We start from the raw sequence: 27,630 nt of genomic DNA, 5'->3' as shown, positions 1-27,630 counted from the left end.
TTATCCTGACAGCAACTGTATATTCTTGCATGTTCAAGCACTTAGAACAGTGTGTTCAGTAGAATGTTGGCAGTTACTGTTTTACAGTGTGTTTTTCAGGAATATTTAGAGAGTAGCCAATTAAAATGTTTTTCACCAACTTGTAGGAAGTTTCTGAAATACTAGTTCAACTATACTAGGAATTAGAGTAGCTGGGGTTGATGGTTGGACTCCAGGGATGATGCGTATTAGAATATTTCCCAGGATGCAGTTAAGGATGCTAACACTCTCTACAATTCATTTGAAGTTATTTTTTTGCTACTTGTATGAGTAGTAAACAAATTTATTAAAATTTGGTATAGGCAGCTTGCTGTCCACGTTACTCACATGTGAAATAAGCCGTTTCATGGTCTGTTAGAAATACTCACATTAAGTAGTTGTTTGAAAGAGTCACAGACCTAAATAAAAACACCTTGCTTGACTGTAAATTGCTTCATGTAGACCCTGGGACTACTCCTTTCATTGTTGGACATTAAATATTTTCTAATTTAATAAAAAAACCTTTCAAAGGACAGAGGGAAATTTCTGCTTAAAGTCTTGTTTTCTTTTAGCAGAGCAAATATTTGCCTTGGTTCAAGAAATAGTGTTTGAGTTTCAGCTTTGAGTTTTGGCAACTTGGATGGTGTCATCATACTGGTTTTCACTGGATGCTTTTTTTTTTCTTCCAGAAAGTATCATCATACTGGTTTTCATTGGATGCTTTTTGTTTTTTTTCTTCCAGAAAGGGAGACTTATTATTAAACTAATATTAACACCAGCAATCTGCCTTTCTTTATGAGGACTGTCGTATAAATCCTAAAAATAGCCTGAACACAAACAAGAGGGGTGGGGGCATCACTTTATTTTTTTCAGGGACCAGTAGAAGAAAAACAATTCCTGTTAAATTTTATTCTTGATATCTTGCAGCATTTGCACTCTGGTAGAAAGGGCTGGACTATTTTTTCTCAGTTTTGTGCTGAGTGCGTCACATAGTAGAGCTTTACCCTGGAGTTCCACCATGTGCGGCTTGAAAGCAAATGATCAGACTCTTCCACTTGTTTGTTGTGACGGTTTCTTTTTCCACATCTGAAGCTGCTGAATTAGTTGATGAAATTTTTTTTCTTTTTCACATTGATCAGCAATTGCTAATGAGTAGTTCCATTTGAAACTAAGTCATGTAACAATTATTGAACCAGATGAAGATAGAGTTTTTCAAGTGGCTTATCAAGATTCCTTCTGGAGTCCACATTGTTCTGACTTGTCCCCGTAGCAGCAAAAGTAATGAATTAGTGGGCAGAATATTTATTAACACTGCTACGTGCAAATCACGAGGCGGCTTCAGAAAACAATGCATGCCGTTATGGGAAACATAGGAAAGAGAAAGACTTCTGCTTGAATATATAAACGTGCGGAGTCATTTTAGAAGTACTGCCCCTATGGGGGAGCTCGCCCACTCTGACGACTGAAGCTCTGCATTTCTGTCTGGAGCAACCTTGCCTGTCAGCGATCCTCTCAGATGTGTGACACTTGGAGGAGGTCCCATGGGATATGTGTCCAGTCCTCACACATGACAGTGTGACGGCTGCCCCGACACCAGGGGAGTCTCAGAGCAGCCTGACTTTGCATGATTTTTGGTTAGATGTTGGTTTATATTCAGATTTTGTTTGGTAGCACTTCTAGAGATTAAGTAAAGGCCTGTTACACCATATCTTCCTTTTCATATCTTTATGCCATTGGTTTTTAAAGGTAAATGTAGAAGTATTATTTTAACCCCTGTTATACTTCTGCTTTGGCCCATATTTAGATGATTATCTGAATTTTTTCTGTCTAAACTTGTTGACTAAAAGAACTTGACCTGCAAATAGCTTTAGTATTCATTTACTCATTCATTACTTAGTAAAGGTGAAAGCAAGTGGGTTCATGATAGGTAGAAAAAAAATGTAAACAAATAATAATTCAGTAATATTAAGAATTTTTCACTTATATAATTGGTAATTTTTTACCTGTGAGATTGGAACCATCACAGTGACTTAATCAGTGCTGTCTTTTGTGCTAGGCTGCCCTGGCAGGTTATGCCCTTATAATTAAGAAAAGTTCACTGATAAGCTTGACAAAGATTATTAAAGAATAAATTATGTACCCCATTTTGATGAGGGGATAGCCAAACTCTGCTCATGGGAATATGAATCAGTACATCCAGGGCAACTTGGTAGCATAGATCTAAAAGAGAAAATGCAAACAGGACTTACAGATGAGAGGTTACCCACGCAGAGTTATTTTTTTTTCAATTAACTTCTTTTAAGATAACCGTAGATTCACATGCAGCTGTAAAACAGAATACAGAGGTCCCGTTGTACCATTCACCCAGTTTCCCCAGTGGTAGCATCTCGCAAAACTATGGTACAACGTCATGAGCAGGGAATTGACACGGCTGCCATCAAGACAGGGAACGTTTCCGTCACAGGGACCCCTCATGCTGCCCTTTTATAGCCACACCCATCCCCTCTCCCACCTCTGCCTCTTCCTCAACTCCTGGCCACAAATCTGGTCTCCATTTCTCTAACTTTATTATTTCAAGAATGTTTGAGTACTTTCCAGCCACAGCCAAATTTTCCTCTCCTTCTGGGACTCAGTGACTTGAACTTTCTTTTATTATAGTTCCTCAGGCCCTGGGCTCTGTTCATTTTTTTCAGTCTATTTTCTATTATTCAGGCTGGGTGATTTCTGTGATTCTGTTTTCTGCTTCACTCATTCTTTCCTCTGTCCTCTTCCTTGGTCTCATCCACTGAGTTTTTATTTCAGTTATTACATTTTTAAGTTCTAAAAATTTCCATTTGGTTCTTCTCCATATATTCTGTGTCTTTGCTGAGACTTGCTATTTTGTTGCTGAGGCCTTCTAATTTTTCCGTCATTTCCACTGCGTTTGAAATTGCTCATGGAACATTTTTATCATGGCTGCTCTAAAATCTGCCAGATAATTCTCACATCATCTTCTAGGTATTAGCCTCTGCTGATAATCCTCTTTAATTCGGTTTGAGTTCTTCTGGGTTCTCGGTGTTGTGTGTCTTGGGTCTTCATTAAGCCTTCTGTTTTAGCCGGCTTTCCTGACACCGCTCTGGCAGAGGCAGCAGGGATGCTGCCAGGTGGAGGGAGATCCCAGGTCCCCCAGGCAGCCTTGTGGGACACCTAAGGGGGGGCGGGGGCGGGCGCCGCTCACTGCTGGGTGGGAGTGGGAGTTCCAGCTCCCTGACACCATGGTGAAAATCCTGACTGTCCACAGGCTTTCCCTGATGCCACCCTGAGGAGAGGGGGAGGTCCAGACTCCCCATGTGGTCTCCACTGACCCGGGAGCAGGGGCCTGTGGTCGCCTGTGGGGGTGAAAGTTCCAGCTCCCGACTTCGCTGACATCACCCTGGCAGGGGTGTCGGGCCCAGGCTCAGGAGGGTGGAAATCTGGGCTCCGCATTCAGCCTTGCTTGGCAGCAGTGGGGGGAGGCCAAGGCTTTTTTTCTGTGGTGTTTGGTTGGAGTAGAATGGTTATTGTCTATACGTTTTCTGTCTTGCAAGGCCGACCCTTTCCTGCTCCTTTGACTGGAGATAGGTTTTCCTGGGGCTTTTTCTGCACCTCTGGGTGCTCCTGGGTGGCAGTTTCTCCAGCATCCAGTCCAGGGTATGGGAAGCCAAAGAAAACCCAGGGAACTCACCCCCGTGCTTCTCCTCGGGTCCAAGACTCATAGCAGCTCTGCTTTCTTCTCTCTCCTCCCGGAGCCTCCTTGTATGCGTTGTGTATAATGCCCAGGGCTCTGAGATGTGCTTGTGAGATAGGGTAAAAGTAGGTCTACCCCATCCTCCTGTGAGTCTGCGGAGTGTTGCCTAGTGTCTTAAAAGTATGAACTGTTTTCCAGTTTAGTTCCTTACCTCCACCCTTGTCTCTCCTCCCTTAGTTATCCCCTGACCCCAATCTGGATTTCCAAGTGCTCTTGAAACATTAGAGGTTCTGGCAGTACTGGACTTGAAAATCACAACGTCCACTCCCCTTCACTTTTCCCACTGAGGCTTTGTTAGTTACCATTTATGGTTGGTGCTGTGGTGTCACTTGCCCTCTGTACTCATTTATGGTAACTGGAAGGCATGGGGTTTATCTGATGCAAGGTATTGAAAATGTTCATGCTCTTTGACTTAGAAGTCAACTTCTAGGAATCTACCCTAAGGAACTAATTAGAGATGCCAACAGAGATTTATATACAAGGATATTCGTTACAGGCTTGTTTATATAATAGTGAAAAAATGCAGAGAACCTAAGTGAAAATATCCAGGTATGCTAGAATACAATGATGGTATTTTAAAAATCACATTTATATGACATGGGAAATGTTCATGATAAATGAAAAAGCGGGATATGAAACTGTTTATACAGTATTATCCCAGAGCTTTCTAAGTCTCAACTTCTGGAAGAAAATTCACTAAAATACCAACGGTATTAACTCCAGCTTTTAATTTTCTTCTGTATATTTTTCCATACTTCACAAATTTCTACCATGAATTATTGTTATGCTCAAGAAAAGAAAATCTTTTGAAATATTTAAGAATGCTCTTGAAAATGTTTTCTGCTATTATTAAATGAGATGTAAAAGAATGATACATGAGACATTTGGGGGTATACTCTGCATACATAGAAAGGTATTTCCCATATACACACAGAGTAAATAAATGGGAATATGTCATTCTTTTTGCTAGGGATTTTGTACTTTGATAACATCATGCTATCTGCATATCATATTAACGTGATAAAGTGAAGGATGAAGTGATTTAAAGATGGTGTCCAGGGCTTCCCTGGTGGCACAGTGGTTGAGAGTCCGCCTGCCGATGCAGGGGACACGGGTTCGTGCCCCGGTCCAGGAAGATCCCACATGCCATGGAGCGGCTGGGCCCGTGAGCCATGGCCGCTGAGCCTGCGCGTCCGGAGCCTGTGCTCCGCAACGGAAGAGGCCACAACAGTGAGAGGCCCGTGTACTGCAAAAAAAAAAAAAAAAAAAGATGGTGTCCAGCTACTGACTTTTATAGCTTTTCAATTTGTATAGTATTCTTTTTCCAGATCTCTTTCCATGTCAGAAAGATGCAGAGTTCCTCATTTTCTTCAGTTATTGCAGTACAGGATCATGAGCACACTATGATTTTTTTTGTTAATTAATTTTTATTGGAGTATAGCTGCTTTATGATGCTACGTTAGCTTCTACTGCACAGCAAAATGAATCAGCCATACATATACATATATCCCCTCCCTTTTGGATTTCCCTCCCATTTAGGACACCACAGTGCATCAAGTAGAGTTCCCTGTGCTGCACAATTTGTACAGTATTGTTAAAGAGAAAATCCTTACCACCACCAGAGAGAAGGCAGCAGTATTAGCTGTCCTCACATCATTAATGTCGTGTTACGGATCCAGCACGTTTTAAGAGGTTGTGTTTACTTTCTCTGTGGAAAGTTCTCCTTTCTTTATAACATCAGTCACTATCATGGATTATTTCAGGTTGCCATGAAGAGACAAGCTCACATTTTCCATTTGTGTGATAAGGGTATTTGAAAGAAATGTAGATAGGTATTTCTCTGGCACCAGTTACAGGAACTTGCTGACCTGATTATTTATCTTTTGTTTAGTTTGACCAAGCGGCTGATGCAGAGTTAGCCTGGATTAGTGAAACAGACAAAAAATTGACATCTCTGGGTGACATCAGGCTTGAGCAAGACCAGACCTCCGCTCAGCTGCAGGTTCAAAAGGTGAAGACACACATTTCCAGTTGCATCTACATGGTTTGTCAGTGTGCTCCAAGGAAATGCACTTGCATGATTGAATGTAACTTGGTCATTTTAACTGCTTTGCCTAATTGTTTTTGTTTTAGTCATACACTCTTTAAAAAAAAATCTTTGTTTTGGTAAATACAGACATTCACCATGGAGATTTTGCGACACAAGGATATTATTGATGAGCTTGTTAAATCTGGACATAAAATCATGAGCACATGCAGCGAAGAGGAAAAGCAGCCGATGAAGGTATGATCTCGTCCACGTGACTGATGTGAGACTTGTGAGCAAACAGCATGTGTGGGGCTTTCACTCTGAGAAAAGCGCTTTTCCTTTATCCGCAGCTGCTGTTTAAACAGCTAAGTCATTAGTTTCAAATAAGGCATTTTTCAAGCTTATAGAATAAGAGTGAAAGGAATACTCCTTAAGGGAGTCACCCTGGGGATAATCTTTTTTAATAGACAGAAAAGCAGTTAAGGTTTGAGTCCTTGAGTAACTGGGATACATTAAGCATCCAATTAATGTTCTCTGTATTATCACTGTTACTATAGTATAAATTGTTATTCTGTATGTCAGCTGTTGTTTATTGGCTTCAGGAACATTGGGCCGCTGGAGCTGAAATAAAACTCAAAGTATGTGGTTCTCTCTAACTGAAATTCATTCTGTATAAAGTTACAGTAATCTGTATAGGAAAAAAAGGAGCAGAATCATTAAGGAAGTATTCAGTTTATGTAGTTTTAACGATCCTTTACATTGATGGAAAACCAGCCATAAATAAAAATGTTTAGTTCAATTCATATTCAGACATCTGAGAAGCCTAAAGAAATTAATATATATTAATGCTTCTGGTAGGAAAATATCCCATGGCAAAAACAATATATACAAATGTATATGCGTAAGATCACATTTAAAAGACGGTGCAGGGCTTCCCTGGTGGCGCAGTGGTTGAGAGTCTGCCTGCCGATGCAGGGGACACGGGTTCGTGCCCCGGTCCGGGAAGATCCCACATGCCGCAGAGCGGCTGGGCCCGTGAGCCATTGCCGCTGAGTCTGCGCGTCCGGAGCCTGTGCTCCGCAACGGGAGAGGCCACAACAGTGAGAGGCCCGTACCGCAAAAAAAAATAAAATAAAATACAGCATTGTTTCTCATCATCAAAAAAAAAAAAATTTTTAAAAGACGGTGCATTGTTTTCAAGGTATACCATAGGCAAATAGTAGAATGTGCACTGTATTTTAATACTTAATCTTTTATTTAAATACTCTGCAGTGGCACTTCACTTGTTTATGATTTAATCTTTCCTTTATTATTTTTGTGAAGATTCTGGTGTGAAAAATACAGATGATCATGGGAGAATTTTTGTGTTATTCTGTGGCTTATTGGGTTGCTGTTGTGCTTTATCTTTTGCTTTTGGATTATGAAGTGAATTTGTACCATAATCGAGATCTCTGTGACCACCCCATAACATCAGTGGATAGCATAATGTTCTATTTTGCTTCTCATCTATTTAATTAATTTTGCTGACCAGCAGCTCCTCTTAGAATTTCATTTGTGAAAGAGAGTCCTTATGTTTTAACAGAAAGTAATGTCAGTGTTGCCAGGCTCATGCCAGACCTTTCTCTCACCTAGAAGACCTAGAAGAATGGCTGGAGAATTTTGCTTTTTATGTTTGGAGAGCTCAGTGTCTTAGTCATAAAAACTTAAGGCTTTTTATTTATTTATTTTTTTGTGGTTTTGTCACCTAATTTTTTTTTTTTTTGAGAAGTTCTCCATGTCATCAAATCCCCTGATTTTTGACAACTGCATAGAAATCCACTGCAGGAATATATCATCCTTTATCAGCCTGATCTCCAGTTGTACTTTCAAGACATTTTTTACATTTCTGCTATTTTCTACATGTGTATATGAAATTTTTTTTATTGTAGTAAGAACACACCATTAGCATACAATGGAATATTATTCAGCCTTGAAAAGGAGGGACTTCCTTATGCAACAACATGGGAGGGCCTTTCTTTAATTTAAAATGAACTTTTATACATAGAAGCAATTAAAATCGAACTAGCCTCTGTTGATTTATTCATTTACCATGCATTGTTGAGTGCTTACTCTGCACCAGGTATATTGTGCTGGACAAGCATTCTGGAGTATATATATGTGTTCCTTGGCCTGCCTGCCCGGTTAAACACATTTTGTCATCTGATTTTCTAGAAAAAACTGGACAAGGTATTGAAGAACTATGATGCCATCTGCCAGATAAACTCAGAGAGGTATCTGCAGTTAGAACGGGCACAGTCCCTGGTTAACCAGTTCTGGGAAACATATGAAGAACTTTGGCCGTGGCTGACAGACGTACAGAGGATCATCACTCAGCTTCCTGCCCCTGCCCTGGAGTACGAAACCCTGAGGCAACAGCAGGAAGAACATCGTGTAAGCTTGGTGCCAGAGAGAGTGCTGGAGACCCCATGGAAAGAGAATCACGATTTTTAGGGTGTTTCTAACGCAGACACCTTCTGTGATGAGGAAGTTTTAGCGTTCTGGTCTGCACAGTTTGCTTACCTCTGAGTTGCTGCCCTGTTGTCCAGTTTTGCAGTGGGACGACTCATGTGGGCAGGCACACTGTGTATGTCCTCATGATGTCACAGCTTTTACCCAGTAGTTTGCAGTGTAAACTGAGTACAGAAACAAAATCATTGTTTTAAAATGTTAGAGAAATAAGCTTTCGAAGTACTTTCAACTGATCATGTTGAATTGCTTTCAGTGTACACTACTTTGACTAATATATAGTGGTTAGAGCCATCCAGAATGTAAGCAAAAGGTAGCAATACATGGAAGCAACATCAAACAGACAAGGACATTGAGCTTGGAGAAAATGTACGCTATAACAAATACGTCAAAATAGCATTGTTGTAAAATCGAATTCTGTGAAAAGGAAAAAATGCTGAAGTTTAAAGACAAATTGTCCCCCCACTTTTTTTTTCTTTTCCTTTTGTACATGGAAATATTTTGAGGTTCTCTGCTTCTATAAGTTTACATGAGTAAACAAGAGAGTATATTTCCATCTACAAATGTCATGTTTTAAACACATAAAATGGCATTATGAGGCCCTCATTTCAGTAGTCTCCGAAATGTTAATGTAGCTTAAAATTTTGCAAGGGTTTGAGTGAGAGGATTCAAGACTGTCAGAAGAAAGTCTGGAATTCTTGTTATTTATGATCTTGTGAACCTAGTTGCTCTCCCAGATCTGTACAAGGTGTACCCTGAGACTAATCATTGTGTGTGTGCGTGTGTCAGGTTTAACTCAGGATATATTACATCATTGTTTGAAGTATATAACATACTTATTAATCTTATGTGTTTACTTTTTTAGTGTATTAACATTGAAGAATATCTCTAAGTATTTGTTTAGAAGAGCTTTAGAGAACACTTTAATGCAAAATGGAAATTTTATGGCGTTCTATCTAAATAATTCAGTGGGAGACTTATAAACTATGTATAATTAAATTTAATTTTAGTAGAAAGGTTATTTTGGGGAGAAATCCTGATGCCTACCCACTGAATGATTTTTAGTATAAAATGTTTCATGGATTTCTTCTACTCTGAAGTGAGATCTGAATAGCTGTTTTCTAGCATAACATCAAATAGGACGAAAAGGATCATTATTGAATGGAAAATTTCAAAATTGAGTTAATTTTCTTGTTTGGCATCATCTTTCAGTTCTCAAAACAAATGTATGATCTTTATTTAGAAAGGGAGCTTCAAAACTTCGTAGCCAAGTCTTCAAATTGTTCAAGCTAAATTTTACAGAATATTTGCAGCATTTCTTCTGCAACTCTACAGCATCCTCTTCACTGTTCTTGGGAACATCTTCTAGTTCATTCTAGCCAGGAATGAAAAATGGCCCCGAGAGCCGTGTTATAAATAAATGGTAGATCTCTGTTAAGTTTACATTAAGTATCTCCAGCATAAGTGGACTCTTAGGATAGCTGCCAAGAATCATTCTGTTACCTGTGAGGCAAAAGACATCTCCTGCTGGGCCCTTTCTCCATGTGCACACATCCCCAAGTAGGTATCCCGTGGCTTTTTTCTTGTCTGTCATGGAATGGTCTTAAGAAGGCTCATCTGGCTACCTCCCAGCAAAGGTGTCTCATGGTGATGCTGCACAGGTGAGATCTACTTAGACTCCAGGCCACTCAAGAACTTTCAGCAGAGATTCCTTACTTTACTGAGAGTCTCTTGGTAATCAAAGTGTGAGCTTGTTTTCAAACATGCCTTCGAGAATATTGAAGCCAGAGCTCGTGTGACACATTTCTTCTCCATGAGATTGCATGGTGGCTGGTCTTACTGTCACCACCTCCATTCTGTAAAACAGCATGAAGATACCAAACAATGTAAAACACAAGTAGGAAATCACAGCCTGGACCACCCAGGGGCTGTGAAGAGCATGTTAGATTCAGTAGACGTTCCTCCTATTTTTTTTTTACAAATTGAATTTGTGTTTATTTAGCTCTTTTCCAAAAGAGTTTTGAGACCGTCTTCAGAAAAACTTCAAAAATAGGGATAGTACATTGGGGATTGTTCATGATGTAATGAACCAGTTTTCTCAACCACTTTGGAAATAATTTATATGACTGATTTTAGTGGCACTTTTAATAAAAATCCAGGTATGTGGCCGTCCTGGTGATTCTGCTTGATGAATGATGGAAGTTAAAATATTTACAGGGAAAGATCGCTTTCCTCTAGACTGTCTTTCCTGAATATAATTTCTCTCAGAGAGGCTTTTCTTAGGGGCTGGATAGCAAACAGTTTGGAGACACATCTTCTGGTGAGGACGAGAAACTGCTGATTAGGGAACCTCCTGAATAATGGAGTACAGTAGAGGGCACCTCAATGCTGCGCGGGGGTCTGCCCCAGAGAAACCTGCAGGCAGTCACGGGAGACCCTGGATTCCGTGGAGTGTAAAGATTCCAGATTGATCCATTTCCCTAGAAGGAATGGGGCTCCACCTGGATTCCACGCCCCCTCATTAGCATCAGTATCATTGTATCTCTTGATTAGATGATACTGTATTATGCATAAATATTCATAGGTCACATACTTTTCCTTAAATACACTTTATAGATAATGCTCAGTATACAGCTGTGTATTTGATGGATTGATTATCCTTGCAGCCATTAACATTTAAAAATAAATACAGATAGATTTGTTTATGTTTATATATCATACATATGATATATGTACATAGAAGAGACTCACAGATATATAATTAATATATATGGACGTATTTTATATTGGTTTACATATAATGTAATGACAATCCCTTGGGGGCTTAAATCCCCCTAACTTAGCTTTATCTGTCATTGTTCTCTCTCATCATTGTCTACCTTCTACTGTGGTTTTTTTCCTCCTCTTTTCTTCCTCTCCCTCCCTCTCCCTTCCTTCCTTTTGAATAATTTTTGTATGTATCATGAGTGTGCAGAAAGGAATACAGAGAGTTATGGCTCGGTCTCTGTAGGTTGGGAGGTAGTGAGTTCATAATCCTTTCATGTAATATGACCCTTGGCTACTACTCTCGTCAGACTGTACTGCTCTCGGTAGGAAAGGCGTAATGAAGCTGGGATTCATTATTTCACTCATCCAGCATTTTTGCATGTGCCCTGAAAAGGACTTTGACGTGACCAGACTGTTGTTTAATCCTTGTGTCAGGGGATCTCTCCCTGGCAGAGGGTTGTGCGTTCAGTGCCTTGTGACGGGAGGGTGTTTGTGTGGAGTTTCTTGCCAGCTGGATGCGCTGTGGATGTTGACAGCTGTACTGTGGAGGTGTGCCTCTGAGAAACTGAGATGCTGTTTGCTTTGTTATAGCAACTGCGAGAGTTGATAGCCGAACACAAGCCGCATATAGATAAGATGAACAAAACTGGGCCGCAGTTACTGGAATTGAGCCCGAGGGAAGGCTTTTCTATCCAAGAGAAGTACGTGGCTGCTGACACTCTCTACAGTCAAATTAAAGAAGATGTCAAAAAGCGGGCTGTGGCGCTGGATGAAGCCATTTCTCAGTCTGCTCAGGTAATGCTTTGCACCAGCAGGTGCGATGGTCTCCCCAACAGCAGAGTGTGGAAAGACATTTCCCGGGTCTGCTGATTCAATTCCAGCTAAAATTGTTTCACTGCATTAACTCTGAGTATTGACGTTTTGGTCTCTGAGGTGATATTTGCCAGTGTCCGATCCTTATATTTCTCCGCCTGCTTATATATAAATAAAACGTAATTTTCAATGATTTAAGAAGCATACAGCTGTCATCGTTGTCCAGATACCTAAATAAGTGTCCATCCAGAGTAGAATGCAGTGTTTGCCATTGGAAGAGATGAAAGAAAGTGTTACTATCATCATTAATGAAACATTCCCAAGACGGCAATAGAAGAAAGACTATGAATGCTAGGCTGAATAAGAAGGAAAAAATTTGCAGTTGGAAATCGATTTTTTTTTTTCGTTTTGAAAATACCTTTTTCAAGAAGTTGATTTGCAGTTATCTACAGATTTTCCGTTTTGAAGGTTTTGGTTTTTATCGTTAGATACACTGGCATGAGAGCGGTCCATTTTCTGTAATCCTGACCGATGATTCCCTTAATTTTGAGGATAGTGTGGAATCTATAAATGAACAAGCGTTCGTAACTTTGCTTCATTGTCTGTGGTGCCTTTGCAAGTGGAAATTTAAAATTCTTTCATGGATCTGACTATGTGTTTGGCCAGGAATTAAATATAAACTTCCATTACAACATCAGGAAGGTTTCTGTTTTTTTTTTTTAATTTTTTTAACATTTTTTAGTTCAGGAAACTCATAACTTAAGAAATCTCTTTCATCTCATCAAAACTGCCCATGAATTTTACATTTAATAATATAACTTTTCGAGGATGCCAAAATAATCAGTAAAAGTGAATAAAACTATCAGTGTTGACAGACAAACACCCAGATTATTGAACCTAATTTTCAAAGTTAATTTGAATTATGGTAAAATGAAGCACTAGTAAAATGCTGCTGTCAAGTGGTCCAATTATATATTAACATATACAGTTTCTTAATGAATTTACTCAGTTATTTGCAAGAAGCAGTCCCATCCCCATAAGCAGTGTGACACAGAGAGGTGCCTATGAGTTGTGATTTTAGGAATGTCTTCACACACCAGCTGGATATAACTCTTTGGATGGATGTGTTAACAGAAAGGCCAAGGTTTCATTCTTGACTGTGACATTAGATAGGTGTGTTATCATTTTAAATCCCACCGTTGGCATCACAGGTCTTTTCCTCCATAAATGGCCCTTCTCTTTTACTCCCAGTTCCACGACAAGATCGACCAGATCCTGGAGAGCCTGGAGCGTGTGGTGGAGCGTCTGCGGCAGCCGCCTTCCATCTCAGCAGAGGTGGAGAAGATCAAGGAGCAGGTCAGTGAGAATAAGAACGTGGCGGTGGACATGGAGAAGCTGCAGCCTCTGTACGAGACCCTCAGGCAGAGGGGAGAGGAGATGATCGCTCGGTCCCAGGGCACTGACAAGGACATATCTGCCAAAGGTAATCCTTTCAGGATGAGGGAACCACTGAACTTTACTCAAAACAATTGTGAATGTTCCTTGACAGTCCAGTTGCATATCAGCATGCCAGGTTTTAGAAAAGGTATTGCAGATGTGACATGTTTGGGGTGGAAGGGCTGTGCACACCAGTCCCTTGTTAATGTCTTCCTGTGTTTGTGAAATCAGTTGAGTAACTACAACATGTGCCATGATACAAAAACCATATGTTCTCCGGGCCCTTTAAATCAGTTGGTTAAGCATAATGCTAATAAGACCAAACCTAGGGGTATTTTTTCCTCTGACTACACTACTTTATGTCATGGGTACTCTGTCCCATAGCCACAGAAACGGCAACCAGGACCCTAGCCAAGCACCTTAAATGTCTGAGCTGGGGTCAAAAGGAAGGGCCTGTGCAGAGGTCAGTGGAAATTCACGGTAAGAGGACTCTAGAAGTAAGCCCAAAATATGTATCCTACTTTGTTGTGTTCCTGAGACTAAGCAGATATCTCTATTCTTGATTTGGAGAGCGTAAAGAATATACTAAGGCCAGCCTTGGTGAACTCAGGTCTCCCCTGAGTTCACATGCCTCTGAGCATTGTCTTTTGTCAGGAAACCTTGGTTCCGGAGGAGCAGGAAACCCTCAGGTCCTGTATTTGCCTGGAAAGGCCGTTGGGCCCAGTGATACCCAGTAGACTAGGCTCAACCCAAATTTGGTCCAGGTTTAGATCCTTGGAAAATTGAATGATTGTTCCTGGGTGAATGAGAACGTTGTGCTTTATTGCTTAAAGGGTGTGTCTTTTTGATATTGTTCTGCTCTGTAGCTGTTCAGGATAAGCTAGACCAAATGGTTTTCATTTGGGAGAACATACACACACTGGTGGAAGAAAGGGAAGCCAAGCTACTGGATGTGATGGAATTAGCAGAGAAGTTCTGGTGTGATCACATGTCACTGGTGGTCACCACTAAAGATACTCAAGACTTCATCCGGGATCTGGAGGATCCTGGGATCGATCCCTCAGTAGTAAAACAACAGCAGGAAGCAGCAGAGGTAAGCAGAGAATCTCATTTAGAGTTTAAAAAATAGGGCTTCCCTGGTGGCGCAGTGGTTGAGAGTCCGCCTGCCGATGCAGGGGACACGGGTTCGTGCCCCGGTCCGGGAAGATCCCACATGCCGTGGAGCGGCTGGGCCCGTGAGACTATGGCCGCTGAGCCTGCGCGTCCGGAGCCTGTGCTCCGCAACGGGAGAGACCACAACAGTGAGAGGCCCGCGTACCAAAAAAAAAAAAAAAAAAGTTTAAAAAGTAAGTTGTGGTAGCATGAATGTTGGATTCCTTTGGTATAAATATTTGGAATTACGCTATTAGAATTTATATTTGGTTCTGAAAGTGGAATGCACAGAGATGTAGTAGGGGACAGAGTCCACCCACAGGTTTCCCATGGAGAATGTTTATTTAGAAAGTTTCTCTCCATCCCCATTGTTTCTGCCTTACTTCGGGGCCTTGTCATCTCTCTTTCTTGCCTAAGAAAGTAATCTGAGCGGTACCCCTGCCTGTGGAGTCTCTTTTCCCGCCAGCCTCTAACCTTTTTGCCCATTGTCCCTCTAGATCTCCTCTTGCTCTCCTGCTGGTTAAAAGCCCTCAAGGCGTCCACTGCCTACTGCCTAAAGTCCAAACTACCTGGAACACAGTATCAGCCTTTTCCATCCCAGCCTAGCCCAGGCCTGTGTTTCCAAAGTCATTTTTTTCCTACTGCTCCTTTACCAAGCTCCTTCTCTTATGGCTTTCTCTGAAGCTGCTGTGCTTTTTCTAGCATCTGAATCTTTGCACATTTTATTTCCTTAGCCTAGAATATCTTTCCTGCCACTCTCCTTGGCAGATCCCACTCAAGCTTCAAGGTTCAGTTGGGTTGCCAGCCTCCACCCTCTTGTATACTCAGCTGAGTTAGTCCATCCGTATAACATTCTCATCACGCAAAGGACTTAACGCAGAGCATGACTTATCGTTGACTGTACCTCTGTCTTTCCCAGTGGACTCAGAGCCCCTTGAGTGGAATAGTCATGTCTAATTTTCTCTGTATCTCCGATGCCTGGTTTGGGGCATGTTCATCCTTGGTAAATAAATGCATCTTGAATGAATAAGTGTACTTAACCAAGAAAATGAAAGCAAGGTAGAATACTGCATTTCTGTCATAGTTTTTGTTTGTTTGTTTGTTTGGTACTTTACATGTCCTGGGGTAAAAATGAAAATCTAGAGTTAGATTATCCTAAATCTACTAAGCAAATTACATTAATTTGTGTGAAGTCTCTGAACTCATATGATACTTACGTCTATTTTAAATGTGTATTGCCAAACTAGTTGGTTTAAAAAACAAAAAACAAAATGGCTTTCCATGCTTTTCAGTATTGTCGATTTTTTTTTTTGAAAGACTTATTCTGGTATATGTTACATGGAATTATTTCCTAAATACTGTCTTTATAATAAGGATTTGACATTTGTTCCTCAAAGGACACTGTTTTTCCTTTAAAATGGCTCTTGTGTTCCCTTGTTGAAAAAATTTAGTGCCAAAACTTAGAAAACAGAAAGAAGAAAATAAAAATTGATTACAATCCTGCCTCCTAGAAATAACTACCATCAATGTCTGTGTGCATCTTTTTAGTTTCATTGTGGTTTGGCTTAAAAGTAAGGCTGTCATTTCTTATTCTAGGTCATAAGGGAGGAGATAGACGGATTGCAGGAAGAGCTGGATATGGTTATTAACCTGGGTTCTGAACTCATTGCCGCTTGCGGGGAACCCGACAAGCCCATTGTTAAAAAGAGTATAGACGAGGTACAACCTGCATATTTTCCACTCTTATCAGAATGGTTTTTTAAAAGGATTTTTCTAACTAAAGCATATTTGATAGAAGTAGTCGGAAACTTAGCATATGATACTGAAAGAGTTCTAATATTTACATTGTAGTTAAATTCAGCCTGGGATTCTCTAAATAAAGCTTGGAAAGACCGGGTGGACAGACTTGAGGAGGCAATGCAGGCTGCTGTTCAGTACCAGGATGGGCTGCAGGTAAGGCTTACCGGATCTCCTGGAGGGAGGGATCAGGTGATAAGTGATGCTTACAAATTCACGCATCAGTATGTCCCTGGAGCTGCAAGTGTGATGCAGTTAACTTACCTGCTTCAATTCATGCTTTGCCTTTTTGAAGAGATTTCTGACACTGGAGATATGTACAGATTCATATACACCCCTAAACACATTCTTATACACACACACATTCAGTGAAATTTACTTTGAAAAGAAATATTTTAACTTTTTAAAGTGAAAGTCACAGTATTTTTCATAAATGGCTCAACACCAGACAGTGAAATGGAGCTGAGTCTGAGTTCTGCTGTAGAGTTGAGCAGAATAAGATGAAAGGAGTAAACACTATCTAAAAATATCACTAAGTGTAGCACAAGTCAGATGTAAAGAAATTTGATTTGAAGCCAGTGTTCCCGGTGAACTAAAATAGATTTCTATTTTATTAGGTCATAATCTGTCTTGCAAAAAGTGTTTTCTTCTTTCCCATGTATGTAATTCCTTTTAATGGTTGTTTTTCACATCCCTCAAGGGTTCTCATTCAGTTCATTAACTAGTTTTTAAGTTTATTTTTTTAATATTAAAAATTCTCCTGTCAGTTGAGGCCAACTCAGGGATATTTCTCGCCCTACCTTCCTTAACTTTATTCCATTTCCTAACAGAGTGGCAGCAGTTGAATCCTTCATCCAACCATATGGAAAAGGCCTCTCTAAGTATTTCCATAACACCAAGAGAATATTATTTTTAAAGCTCAGATGAGAACATCTTTTCCCTTTTATTAGGCCACTTCATTTCTATATTTATAAAAATAAATATCACAAGCCCAGCTTTATGCCAGCAGAGAAGTGTTTTGAACTTTGCAAATATATAAAAAATTCACTACAAGTGACACCTTATTATAACCCCCCCACTCCTTTTTTTTTAACCAAAGTGATAATTTATTGGTTGGATAGCAGTGGCCAGTAACCAGTCAAGCTCTACGTCCATCTGTGAGGCCAGATCGTGATTTTCACATTCGTTTGGCGGGTCACAGAGGTTGTATCCTCTCCTGGGGCTGGAGATGGCTCTGCCACCACTGCACCCATTAGCCCCAGGAGGTCAGGGTCACAGCTGGACACGAAGTCTTGTGTCATCACCGTTGCTAGAAAAACAAGGCCCATCACAGGTCCTGCTGGTCCTAGGTCAGTAGCATCACAGGTGTGGGGATGAAAGGCAGTGATGGATTAAAAGAGCTGTAGGTAAGTGTCCAAAGCTGCAGACACTCCAGAGGTTTCAAGGTTTGATTGTAAAGTGAAATGCATTTTATTTCCCAAGTTGCTGCTCACGTTCTTAGGGTTTATCATGATCAGTTTAAACTATCAGATATTTCCCAGGGTTTTTTTCTCAGTACTGTATGGCCTGGCAACTTCATTGAATGGCAGAATAATTTTGTGTATTCAGAACCTGAAAAAAAAAAATGTGAGTGGAGCCTTTTTAAAAAAAGATTGTTTGTGTTGCCTAAAACGAACAAGAAGATAGGAGATTTTGAAGTTTTGTCGCAGTTCAGAATAATGGTCTTAATCATTGTACGTGCAGGATTTTAATGCTAATCTCAGTAATACAGAAGAGTTTACTTGAGACAAATTGTTTCACGTGCCAAACAGTAAACTTCTTGATTATTTGAATGAACAGATGGGTTCTCAATATATTTATACAATCTGCCTTTTAGGCAGACAGAGTACAGAGAATTTTATTTTGTGTGGTGAATTTATAAAACTTTTTTTTTTCAAATAGACTTTTCTTGAAAGTTCTCAATATTCTAAGATTCTATTCAAGATAGAATTTCTTCTACAAATTTGGATGCAAAATTGGAGGTTTCATCTATTTCATATTTGGGATAACTGTTCCAGTATATTGCCACTTTTACCTTATTTGTAAAACAGGCTCATTGCTTAATATCTTTATAGATTTATGATTATACTTTTCTATTGCACTTGAGGTGTTGTAGTAATTTCAAATATACTGTTATAATAACATGACCTAACGTGTTTTTCAGGCAATATTCGACTGGGTAGATATTGCAGGTGGCAAATTGGCTTCATTGTCTCCAATTGGAACAGATCTTGAAACTGTCAAGCAGCAGATTGAGGAGCTGAAGGTATGGGTAGGAGCTGAGAAATTCATCAAACGTTGCATTTTTAAGTTCTTGATTCGTGGGATGCTTTATGCAAATTTATTTTATATAATTGAAGTGTTACATTTTGATTATGGAACTGGTTTAATATAGTGCCTGCACATAATAGGTTATGTATAAGTGCTCGTTAAATAAAGGATACAAAATACTAGTAGTTTTTCTTACTAAATCAATTCCTGTTCATTATAGAAAAATCAGAAAATGCAAATTAGCAAAACAAAATGTTATGTAACCAGAGTCAAGCACTCGTAAGATTTGATTTATAGCCTTTCATATATCCTCATACTGGGTGTAGGATGAGGTATGGGGTCGTGTGTGTGTGTGTGTGTGTGTGTGTGTTTGTGACATATTACATATGTATACTATAAGGATTTTTAGAACTTTATTATTCTGTAGTGTGTTATTGTCACTGATACATATACAGCAACATTTCTGTTTTCTTTGTTGTGTTTAGAGTAATTCAATTAGTCCAGCAGGCTAAAGAAGGATCCCGTGGGTGGATGGGATTGGATGGGATCATAGTGTTTCCCAAAATGTTTGTTTTGTAAATGCTTGTTGTTTCCCATCTGCTTTCCTCTGTAATTTTTTTCCTTTGTGGTTCTTGATCTCCAGCTGTGAAAATGGCTGAACCGTTTCCTCTGAATTCCTCTGTGCTGATGCTCATTTATCAAAGTGGGAGCAGCTATTTCCTCCCTAATTTTAAAGTCTCTGTCTACAGAGACATCACAGCCCTTTCAATGAACTCTACTAGATTTTTACATAAAATTATTATCTGGCTTTAAAAGAGTAGCATTTTTATCTCTAAGTGTGATATAGAATATTTCATTTAGAAAAAAAATTGTTTCTTCTTGAGAATTTTACTGCTACCATCATTAGATGGTGATTTTTTTGTTTTACTCTGTCTGCTCATGTAGTAAACACATGGTATCCTTTATGTACAATTACAGGTGTGGAGGAGGGTTTATTTTGGGTTTTACATATATCTCAGCAGTTTTCATACAGCACACTGGATGAGGTGCTTGCCCTTAAATCAGGTGTCTGAAGTTGCATCTCCCTTCATCCACTTACTAGCCAAATGGCCTCAGAAAATTTGTCTAACTGTTCTCACTTCTGTGTCCTTACCTTAATTGGGGATAAAATGATTTTCTTTATAAGTTTATTGAGAACAACTTGACTATAGCAAGTGTTCACTATGCTTTGGTTATTATTTTTAATTATTATAACTTGCTTGAAAAAAATTGATACTGCTTAGCCATTAATTATTATTTAATTATTTACTATTAGAGATTAAAATCAATACTTTATGAAAAGACAGTTTCCTATTACATGTAACCACTGGCTAACCTGTATTGGTTGGCAAAGCCAGGATTATTACCTACATGTCATTAAGCACCAAGTGAGAGTAATGTTATTCTGAGTCAGTGCAAAGGATAAATAAATACTAATAAACACAGCATAGCAGGGAATTCCCTGGCTGTCCATTGGTTAGGACTCAGCACTTTCACTGCCGGGGCCCGGGTTCGATCCCTGGTTAGGGAACTAAGATTCCTGCAAGCCGCATAGCATGGCCACAAAGAAAAATAATATAAATGAATAAATAAACACAGCATAGCTACAGAAAACACAGAGTGTTCAGTGACTGCAAGATGTGTGTGTGTTTTGAGCAGGAAATAATGTGAGTTTCTTAGAGATTTTTTTTTCTGGGTTTCATATATGTCAATATATACTTTGTTTTCTTCTTTCCTATAATTTCAGAACTCATTTATTGAATATGTATAATTAGACCCTGGAAGAAGTTCATCCTTGAAATTTGTTAGTTCTTTATTGTAGAGAACAGAAGTGAAGTAGCAAAATTATAAATAAAAAATCGTTCCATCAGAAAACGTTGAATGAAAAGATTTCTTTTTTTAATCTAATTTTTATTTTATACTGGAGTATAGTTGATTTACAATGTTGTGCTAGTTTCAGGTGTGAGAAAAGATTTCTTTTCATCATTTTTTATCTACAGTTTTTTCATCAGTAAACCCTGTGTTAGATTTTATTCCTCTTCACCCCACCGCAATAAAAAGTGTGAATTAGAACAAACATCTAACCTGTAGAATTTTTGTTTGTTTAAAGTTACTGAAGAGAACCTGCTGTATAAAAATATAAATAAAATAAAATTCAAAAATTCCAAAAAAATAAAAAGATAAAGTTACTGATGTATAACAAATTTTTCTTGTATGCCTCCTTTATTAAAAAATAGCAATTTAAGTCAGAGGCGTATCAACAACAGATAGAAATGGAGAGACTGAACCATCAGGCAGAGCTCCTGCTAAAGAAAGTAACAGAAGAAAGTGATAAACACACTGTTCAGGACCCACTGATGGAGCTGAAATTGATATGGGACAGTCTGGATGAGAGGATCATCAATAGACAGGTAAATACCAATTTCAGGGTCATATAATAATGTAAAATAACTGTTAAAAAGTAAAATTAGGGGATCCTGGACATAAACTTCAGAAGCCCCTAAATTCTTTTATTTCCTTGGAACTTTTCCTGCTTCTCACATGCTGTTTTTTTAACCACAAAGTTTCAAACTTAAAATATATGAGGATATGATGATTGGGCTTCATTGGATTTGCTTACACACTTATGCAGCATGAAGCAATTGAACAGTTCACTCTTGTTTTATAAATGTGGGTCATCCATCCTATCAGACTCGTGGATCGATTGTCTTCCTCTCTGTCTGCAGCACAAGCTGGAGGGTGCTCTGTTAGCACTGGGGCAGTTCCAGCACGCGCTGGACGAGTTGCTGGCATGGCTCACGCACACTGAGGGCTTGCTCAGCGAACAGAAGCCTGTCGGAGGAGACCCCAAGGCCATTGAAATTGAACTCGCCAAGCATCATGTACGTAGCTGTTACTGCATCCTCTCTTTCTTCTCTCTGCATTTCTAGTGTCACCAGATGTTTCTGGTCTGCTGATTTTTTAGGCATTTATGGTTTTAACCCATGTTCCTATTTGACATTGGCAACATAAGGTTGAACTACTTAAAATGCACTTCTTAAAAGGTGATAATCAGGCTTCCCTGGTGGCGCAGTGGTTGAGAGTCCGCCTGCCAATGCAGGGGACACAGGTTCGTGCCCTGGTCCGGGAAGATACCACATGCCGTGGAGCGGCTGGGCCCGTGAGCCATGGCCACTGAGCCTGCGCGTCCAGAGCCTGTGCTCTGCGACGGGAAAGTGATAATCAAAATGTTTTTCTCATTGGTCAAGGCAGTTATTGTCAAAAATAGCAAGAATGGGGAATTTTTGGCTAAACGTTAGGAGGACTGCATGACCAACACTGGAGGTTTAAATTTCTGATTATACCTGTGCTTGGATGAAGGTAACATAGTTTTAAAAGCTGTTGGGGGCAGCCTGGCAAGTCACAGTTACCCTGCAGGCTCTGTGCGTGTTTCCTCTGGTCACCCTTCCCTCCACGCGTCTCTCCCTTGCTGCGTTTTGGCTTGTCATATATTTCTATCTGTCTGTACATCTCTCATCATGTTGGGGTTTGTCCTTCTGTTTCTTTCTCTTACTTTTCACTGGCTTTTTGTGTCTTAGTCCTTTTCTTTCCGAGGTAGTTTTTTAAACTATTTATTATGTTTAGAAGAGTTTTTACATGTCATGTACTTGATTGAAAGCTTATAAGTGGAAAATTTTTATCTTGAGATATATGCAAAATAGTTTCATATGTTGTCATCTTTGTGGCACTTGGTTGATGATTATTAACAGAAAATTCCCCGTCTTAAGTCAACGAGGCTTAATGAATAGAATTTATGCCCAGTAGAGTTTATCCTGACATTCAGCAGGCTTTCATAGAACTTTTAACATACACATTGTAGTGGTGTCTTACTTAAAGTTAGGTCCTTAATCCTAATCTTAAATAAGTTTTCCTTGATTATCATATAGAAACATTTGATTATTTTACATATTAACAGCATTTTAAAATAAGAGGTTTATAGCACTTTAAGATCATGATATTTTTGATTATTCTTGCTTTAGTTCTTCTTCCTTCATGTGTTTCCCCCCAGTAATTGTTCCCTAATTTAAATTTTTCTTCCTTTTTTACCTCTTTCTGTCTGTATTTATAATCATTGCCCAGCCATATCTGATTAAGCAATTAGGACTTATCTTGCATCATGAATATCTGTCCTCATTTAATATCTATATTATACCTTTGCTAAGAGCAATAATGACCAGTCACACTGACTCTGCATGTAACCAAAATGTTTATTCTCATAGGGTGAGTTTATAGCATTTACATTTTCATAAACTCAGCCATTGTCCTAAAAGTCACATACATCAGTGACAGGAACTTTGTAGAAGATGGTAGAGGTGGGAACGTGCGGCACCCTGGTCCAGTTATTTTGGCGGAGATGAGTTAGGGACCTTTAGTTTCCTTTAGTCAGGGATCTTTTCTCCTTCCATTTCTTTCTTTTTAAAAAAAAATTATTGAAGTATAGTTGATTTACAATGTGTTAATTTCCACAGTACAGCAAAGTGATTCAGTTATACATATATATTCTTTTCCATTATATTTTATCACAGGATATTGAATATAGTTCCCTGTGGTGTACAGTAGGAGCTTGTTGTTTATCCACCCTCCATATATTACTAGTTGGCATCTGCTGGCCCCAAACTCCCAATCCTTCACTCCCCGCCCTGATTCCATTTCTGAAGGTCAAAGTTCAAGGACTCAGAATTGCCAGCACAATTGCTGGAGGAAGGGAGGGAAGATTCCCATCCCTGTCCCGCCTTCTTCTCTGGCTCCTAGGCTGTGGCTTATGTAGCAGGGCTCCGACCATTTATAAGAACGAATTTTATAGAATTATCTTTTATGTTTTGACTGTGAAAATATTTAACTCCTACCTTTTGAAAGTGGTGCCTACGTTAACATATCCAAGTACCTGCTTCTTATAAAGATCACTCCTTACTCAGTTGATTTTATAGCTTTTGAAAAACCTCCCTCACCAGATGCCTCAGAACACAAGTGGATGGAGTCAGAGAAGCAGTGATCAGGGACAGTTCGTGCCCTTGGCTGAAATCCTTCTGGTCTGGGTTTCCCAGATGTGGGTTGTCCCTCCCAGGACGACAGATGACACTCCTCTTCTCTCCTGTTGCCAACCCGAGTCTGAGTGTAGGGGGAAGGGTTATCACAGACTTTTACCAACAATAGAGGAAGGTTTCTTCTGGTTTCCAAAAGCATAGCAGTCTTCTTGAAAGGAAACTGTTACTAAGCTGTATTTGTTCTTTGAGCTAATTCTTTTCAGTATAAGAAATTGATTTTTTTAGCCTGCAGTTGTTTTTTGCACTTACCACTCTTGCCCCATGTTAGTGCATTTAAGTGTTATTAATGTATTCTTATATTCCCACCGGATAATAGAATAAGAAGGCATTATTTACTGGGATCTGTCATAGGCATTTCATATCATATTTTCTAGTAAGAGAACAGCTAAATCATGGAATGCTGGACTCACGTATTCCCCAGTAAATGGTGAAATCTCTTTCCCTTTAATGTTAGGGCCTCCTGGGGTTCGTTCCTGTCACCTGAGCAGTTAACTCTAGCACCCTTAAAACCAAAGACGATAAAAGCTTATTCTGTGGGCTTCCCTGGTGGCGCAGTGGTTGAGAGTCCGCCTGCCGATGCAGGGGACAGGGGTTCGTGCCCCGGTCTCGGAGGATCCCACATGCCACAGAGCGGCTGGGCCCGTGAGCCGTGGCCGCTGGGCCTGCGCGTCTGGAGCCTGTGCTCCGCAACAGGAGAGGCCACAACAGTGAGAGGCCCCTGTACCGCAAAAAAAAAAAAAGGTATTCTGTGATCATTTGTTTCCTTTTTTTTTTTTTACATCTTTATTGGAATATAATTGCTTTACAATGGTGTGTTAGTTTCTGCTTTATAACAAAGTGAATCAGTTATACATATACATATATCCCCATATCTCTTCCCTCTTGCATCTCCCTCCCTCCCACCCTCCCTATCCCACCCCTCTAGGAGGTCACAAAGCACGGAGCTGATCTCCCTGTGCTATGTGGCTGCTTCCCACTAGCTATCTATTTTACGTTTGGTAGTGTATATATGTCCATGCCACTCTCTCACTTTGTCCCAGCTTACCCTTCCCCCTCCCCCTCCCCATATCCTCAAGTCCATTCTCTAGTAGGTCTGTGCCTTTATTCCCATCTTGCCCCTAGGTTCCTCATGACCACTTTTTTTTTTTTTTAGATTCCATATATATGTGTTAGCACACGGTATTTGTTTTTCTCTTTCTGACTTACTTCACTCTGTATGACAGACTCTAGTTCCATCCACCTCACTACAAATAACTCAATTTCGTTTCTTTTTATGACTGAGTAATATTCCATTGTAGATATGTGCCACATCTTCTTTATCCATTCATCTGTCAATGGACACTTAGGTTGCTTCCATGTCCTGGCTATTGTAAATAGAGCTACAGTGAACATTGTGGTACATGACTCTTTTTGAATTATGGTTTTTTCAGGGAATATGCCCAGTAGTGGGATTGCTGGGTCATATGGTAGTTCTATTTTTAGTTTTTTAAGGAACCTCCATACTGTTCTCCATAGTGGCTATGTCAATTTACATTCCCACCAACAGTGCAAGAGGGTTCCCTTTTCTCCACACCCTCTCCACCATTAATTGTTTGTAGATTTTTTGATGATGGCCATTCTGACCGGTGTGAGATGATATCTCATGGTAGTTTTGACTTGCATTTCTCTAGTGATTAATGATGTTGAGCATTCTTTCATGTGTTTGTTGGCAGTCTGTATATCTTCTTTGGAGAAATGTCTATTTAGGTCTTCTGCCCGTTTTTGGATTGGGTTGTTTGTTTTTTTGTTATTGAGCTGCATGAGCTGCTTGTATATTTTGGAGATTAATCCTTTGTCAGTTGCTTCATTTGAAAATATTTTCTCCCATTTGGAGGGTTGTCTTTTGGTCTTGTTTATGGTTTCCTTTGCTGTGCAAAAGCTTTTAAGCTTCATTAGGTCCCATTTGTTTATTTTTGTTTTTATTTCCATTTCTCTAGGAGGTGGGTCAAAAAGGATCTTGCTGTGGTTTATGTCATAGAGTGTTCTGCCTGTGTTTTCCTCTAAGAGTTTGATAGTGTCTGTCCTTAAATTTAGGTCTTTAATCCATTTTGAGTTTACTTTTGTGTATGGTGTCTAGGGAGTGTTCTAATTTCATTCTTCTACATGTAGCTGTCCAGGTTTCCCAGCACCATTTATTGAAGAGGCTGTCTTTTCTCCACTGTATATTCTTGCCTCCTTTATCAAAGATAAGGTGACCATATGTGCGGGGGTTTATTTCTGGGCTTTCTATCCTGTTCCATTGATCTATATTTCTGTTTCTGTGCCAGTACCATACTGTCTTGATTACTATAGCTTTGTAGTATAGTCTGAAGTCAGGGAGCCTGATTCTTCCAGCTCCGTTTTTCCTTCTTAAGATTGCTTTGGCTATTCAGGGACTTTTGTGTTTCCATACAAATTGTGAAATTTTTTGTTCTAGTTCTGTGAAAAATGCCAGTGGTAGATTGATAGGGATTGCATTGAATCTGTAGATTGCTTTGGGTAGTATAGTCATTTTCACAATGTGATTCTTCCAATCCAAGAACATGGTATATCTCTCCATCTATTTGTATCATCTTTAATTTCTTTCATCAGTGTCTTATAATTTTCTGCATACAGGTCTTTTGTCTCCTTAGGTAGGTTTATTCCTAGATAATTTATTCTTTTTGTTGCAATGGTAAATGGGAGTGTTTTCTTAATATCACTTTCAGATTTATCATCATTAGTGTATATGAATGCAAGAGATTTCTGTGCATTAATTTTGTATCCTGCTTCTTTACCAAATTCATTGATTAGCTCTAGTAATTTTCTGGTAGCATCTTTAGGATTCTCTATGTATAATATCATGTCATCTGCAAACAGTGACAGACTTACCTCTTCTTTTCTTATTTGGATTCCTTTTATTTCTTTTTTTTCTCTGATTGCTGTGGCTAAAACTTCCAAAACTATGTTGAGTAATAGTGGTGAGAGTGGGCAACCTTGTCTTGTTCCTGATCTTAGTGGAAATGGTTTCAGTTTTTCACCATTGAGGACAATGTTGGCTGTGGGTTTGTCACATATGGCCTTTATTATATTGAGGTAAGTTCCCTGTATGCCTACTTTCTGGAGGGTTTGTATCATAAATGGGTGTTGAATTTTGTTGAAAGCTTTCTCTGCATCTATTGGGATGACCATATGGTTTTTCTCCTTCAATTTCTTAATGTGGTGTATCAGATTGATTGATTTGCGTATATTGAAGAATCCTTGCATTCCTGGGATAAACCCCACTTGATCATGGTGTATGATCCTTTTAATGTGCTGTTGGACTCTGTTTGCTAGTATTTTGTTGAGGATTTTTGCATCTATGTTCATCAGTGATATTGGCCTGTAGTTTTCTTTCTTTGTGACATCTTTGTCTGGTTTTGGTATCAGGGTTATGGTGGCCTTGTAGAATGAGTTTGGGAGTGTTCCTCCCTCTGCAATATTTTGCAAGAGTTTGAGAAGAATAGGTGTTAGCTCTTCTCTAACTGTTTGATAGAATTCTCCTGTGAAGCTATCTGGTCTTGGGCTTTTGTTTGTTGGAAGATTTTTAATCACAGTTTCAATTTCAGTGCTTGTGATTGGTCTGTTCATATTTTCTATTTCTTCCTGGTTCAGTCTCGGAAAGTTGTGCATTTCTAAGAATTTGTCCGTTTCTTCCAGGTTGTCCATTTTATTGGCATATAGTTGCTTGTCGTAATCTCTCATGTTTCCTTTTTAAGAGTGCTAATTGTAAAACATGGCAATGTTTTAATTTTATATTTGAACATATAGCAATATATATCTTCGAAATTGTTTACTCAGGACATGAAAATTAAGTTCAATTAAAGTGAGCTTGAGTCAAATGAATATTTTTAGAGCCTTTTAACTATAATCTCTAT

At 39.4% G+C, this 27,630-nt stretch overlaps 1 protein-coding gene across 22 annotated transcripts in view; it reads left to right on the top strand.

The window, feature by feature from the left end:
- DST (dystonin) overlaps window positions 1-27,630 on the top strand; it is a 497,316-nt gene that overhangs the window by 429,453 nt on the left and 40,233 nt on the right. For 21 of the 22 annotated variants that reach the window (XM_022581520.3, XM_022581525.3, XM_089918929.1 and 18 more), the window contains 11 exons: window positions 5,676-5,795; window positions 5,961-6,068; window positions 8,025-8,243; window positions 11,676-11,879; window positions 13,149-13,380; window positions 14,201-14,427; window positions 16,083-16,205; window positions 16,338-16,439; window positions 18,487-18,588; window positions 20,870-21,043; window positions 21,359-21,514. In XM_022581520.3, coding sequence (XP_022437228.3) covers window positions 5,676-5,795; window positions 5,961-6,068; window positions 8,025-8,243; window positions 11,676-11,879; window positions 13,149-13,380; window positions 14,201-14,427; window positions 16,083-16,205; window positions 16,338-16,439; window positions 18,487-18,588; window positions 20,870-21,043; window positions 21,359-21,514 — 1,767 coding nt within the window. Of the gene's footprint in view, window positions 1-5,675; window positions 5,796-5,960; window positions 6,069-8,024; window positions 8,244-11,675; window positions 11,880-13,148; window positions 13,381-14,200; window positions 14,428-16,082; window positions 16,206-16,337; window positions 16,440-18,486; window positions 18,589-20,869; window positions 21,044-21,358; window positions 21,515-24,170; window positions 24,604-27,630 lie in introns of those variants that run through there. The other variant, XM_089918931.1, reaches the window with a different exon arrangement.

Source organism: Delphinapterus leucas, chromosome 10 (genome assembly GCF_059928025.1).
Source record: "Delphinapterus leucas isolate spDelLeu-1000000601 "Yukka" chromosome 10, BTC_Dleu_Yukka2, whole genome shotgun sequence".
Taxonomy (NCBI): Eukaryota; Metazoa; Chordata; class Mammalia; order Artiodactyla; family Monodontidae; genus Delphinapterus; species Delphinapterus leucas.
This window is presented reverse-complemented; position numbering and strand designations above follow the sequence as displayed.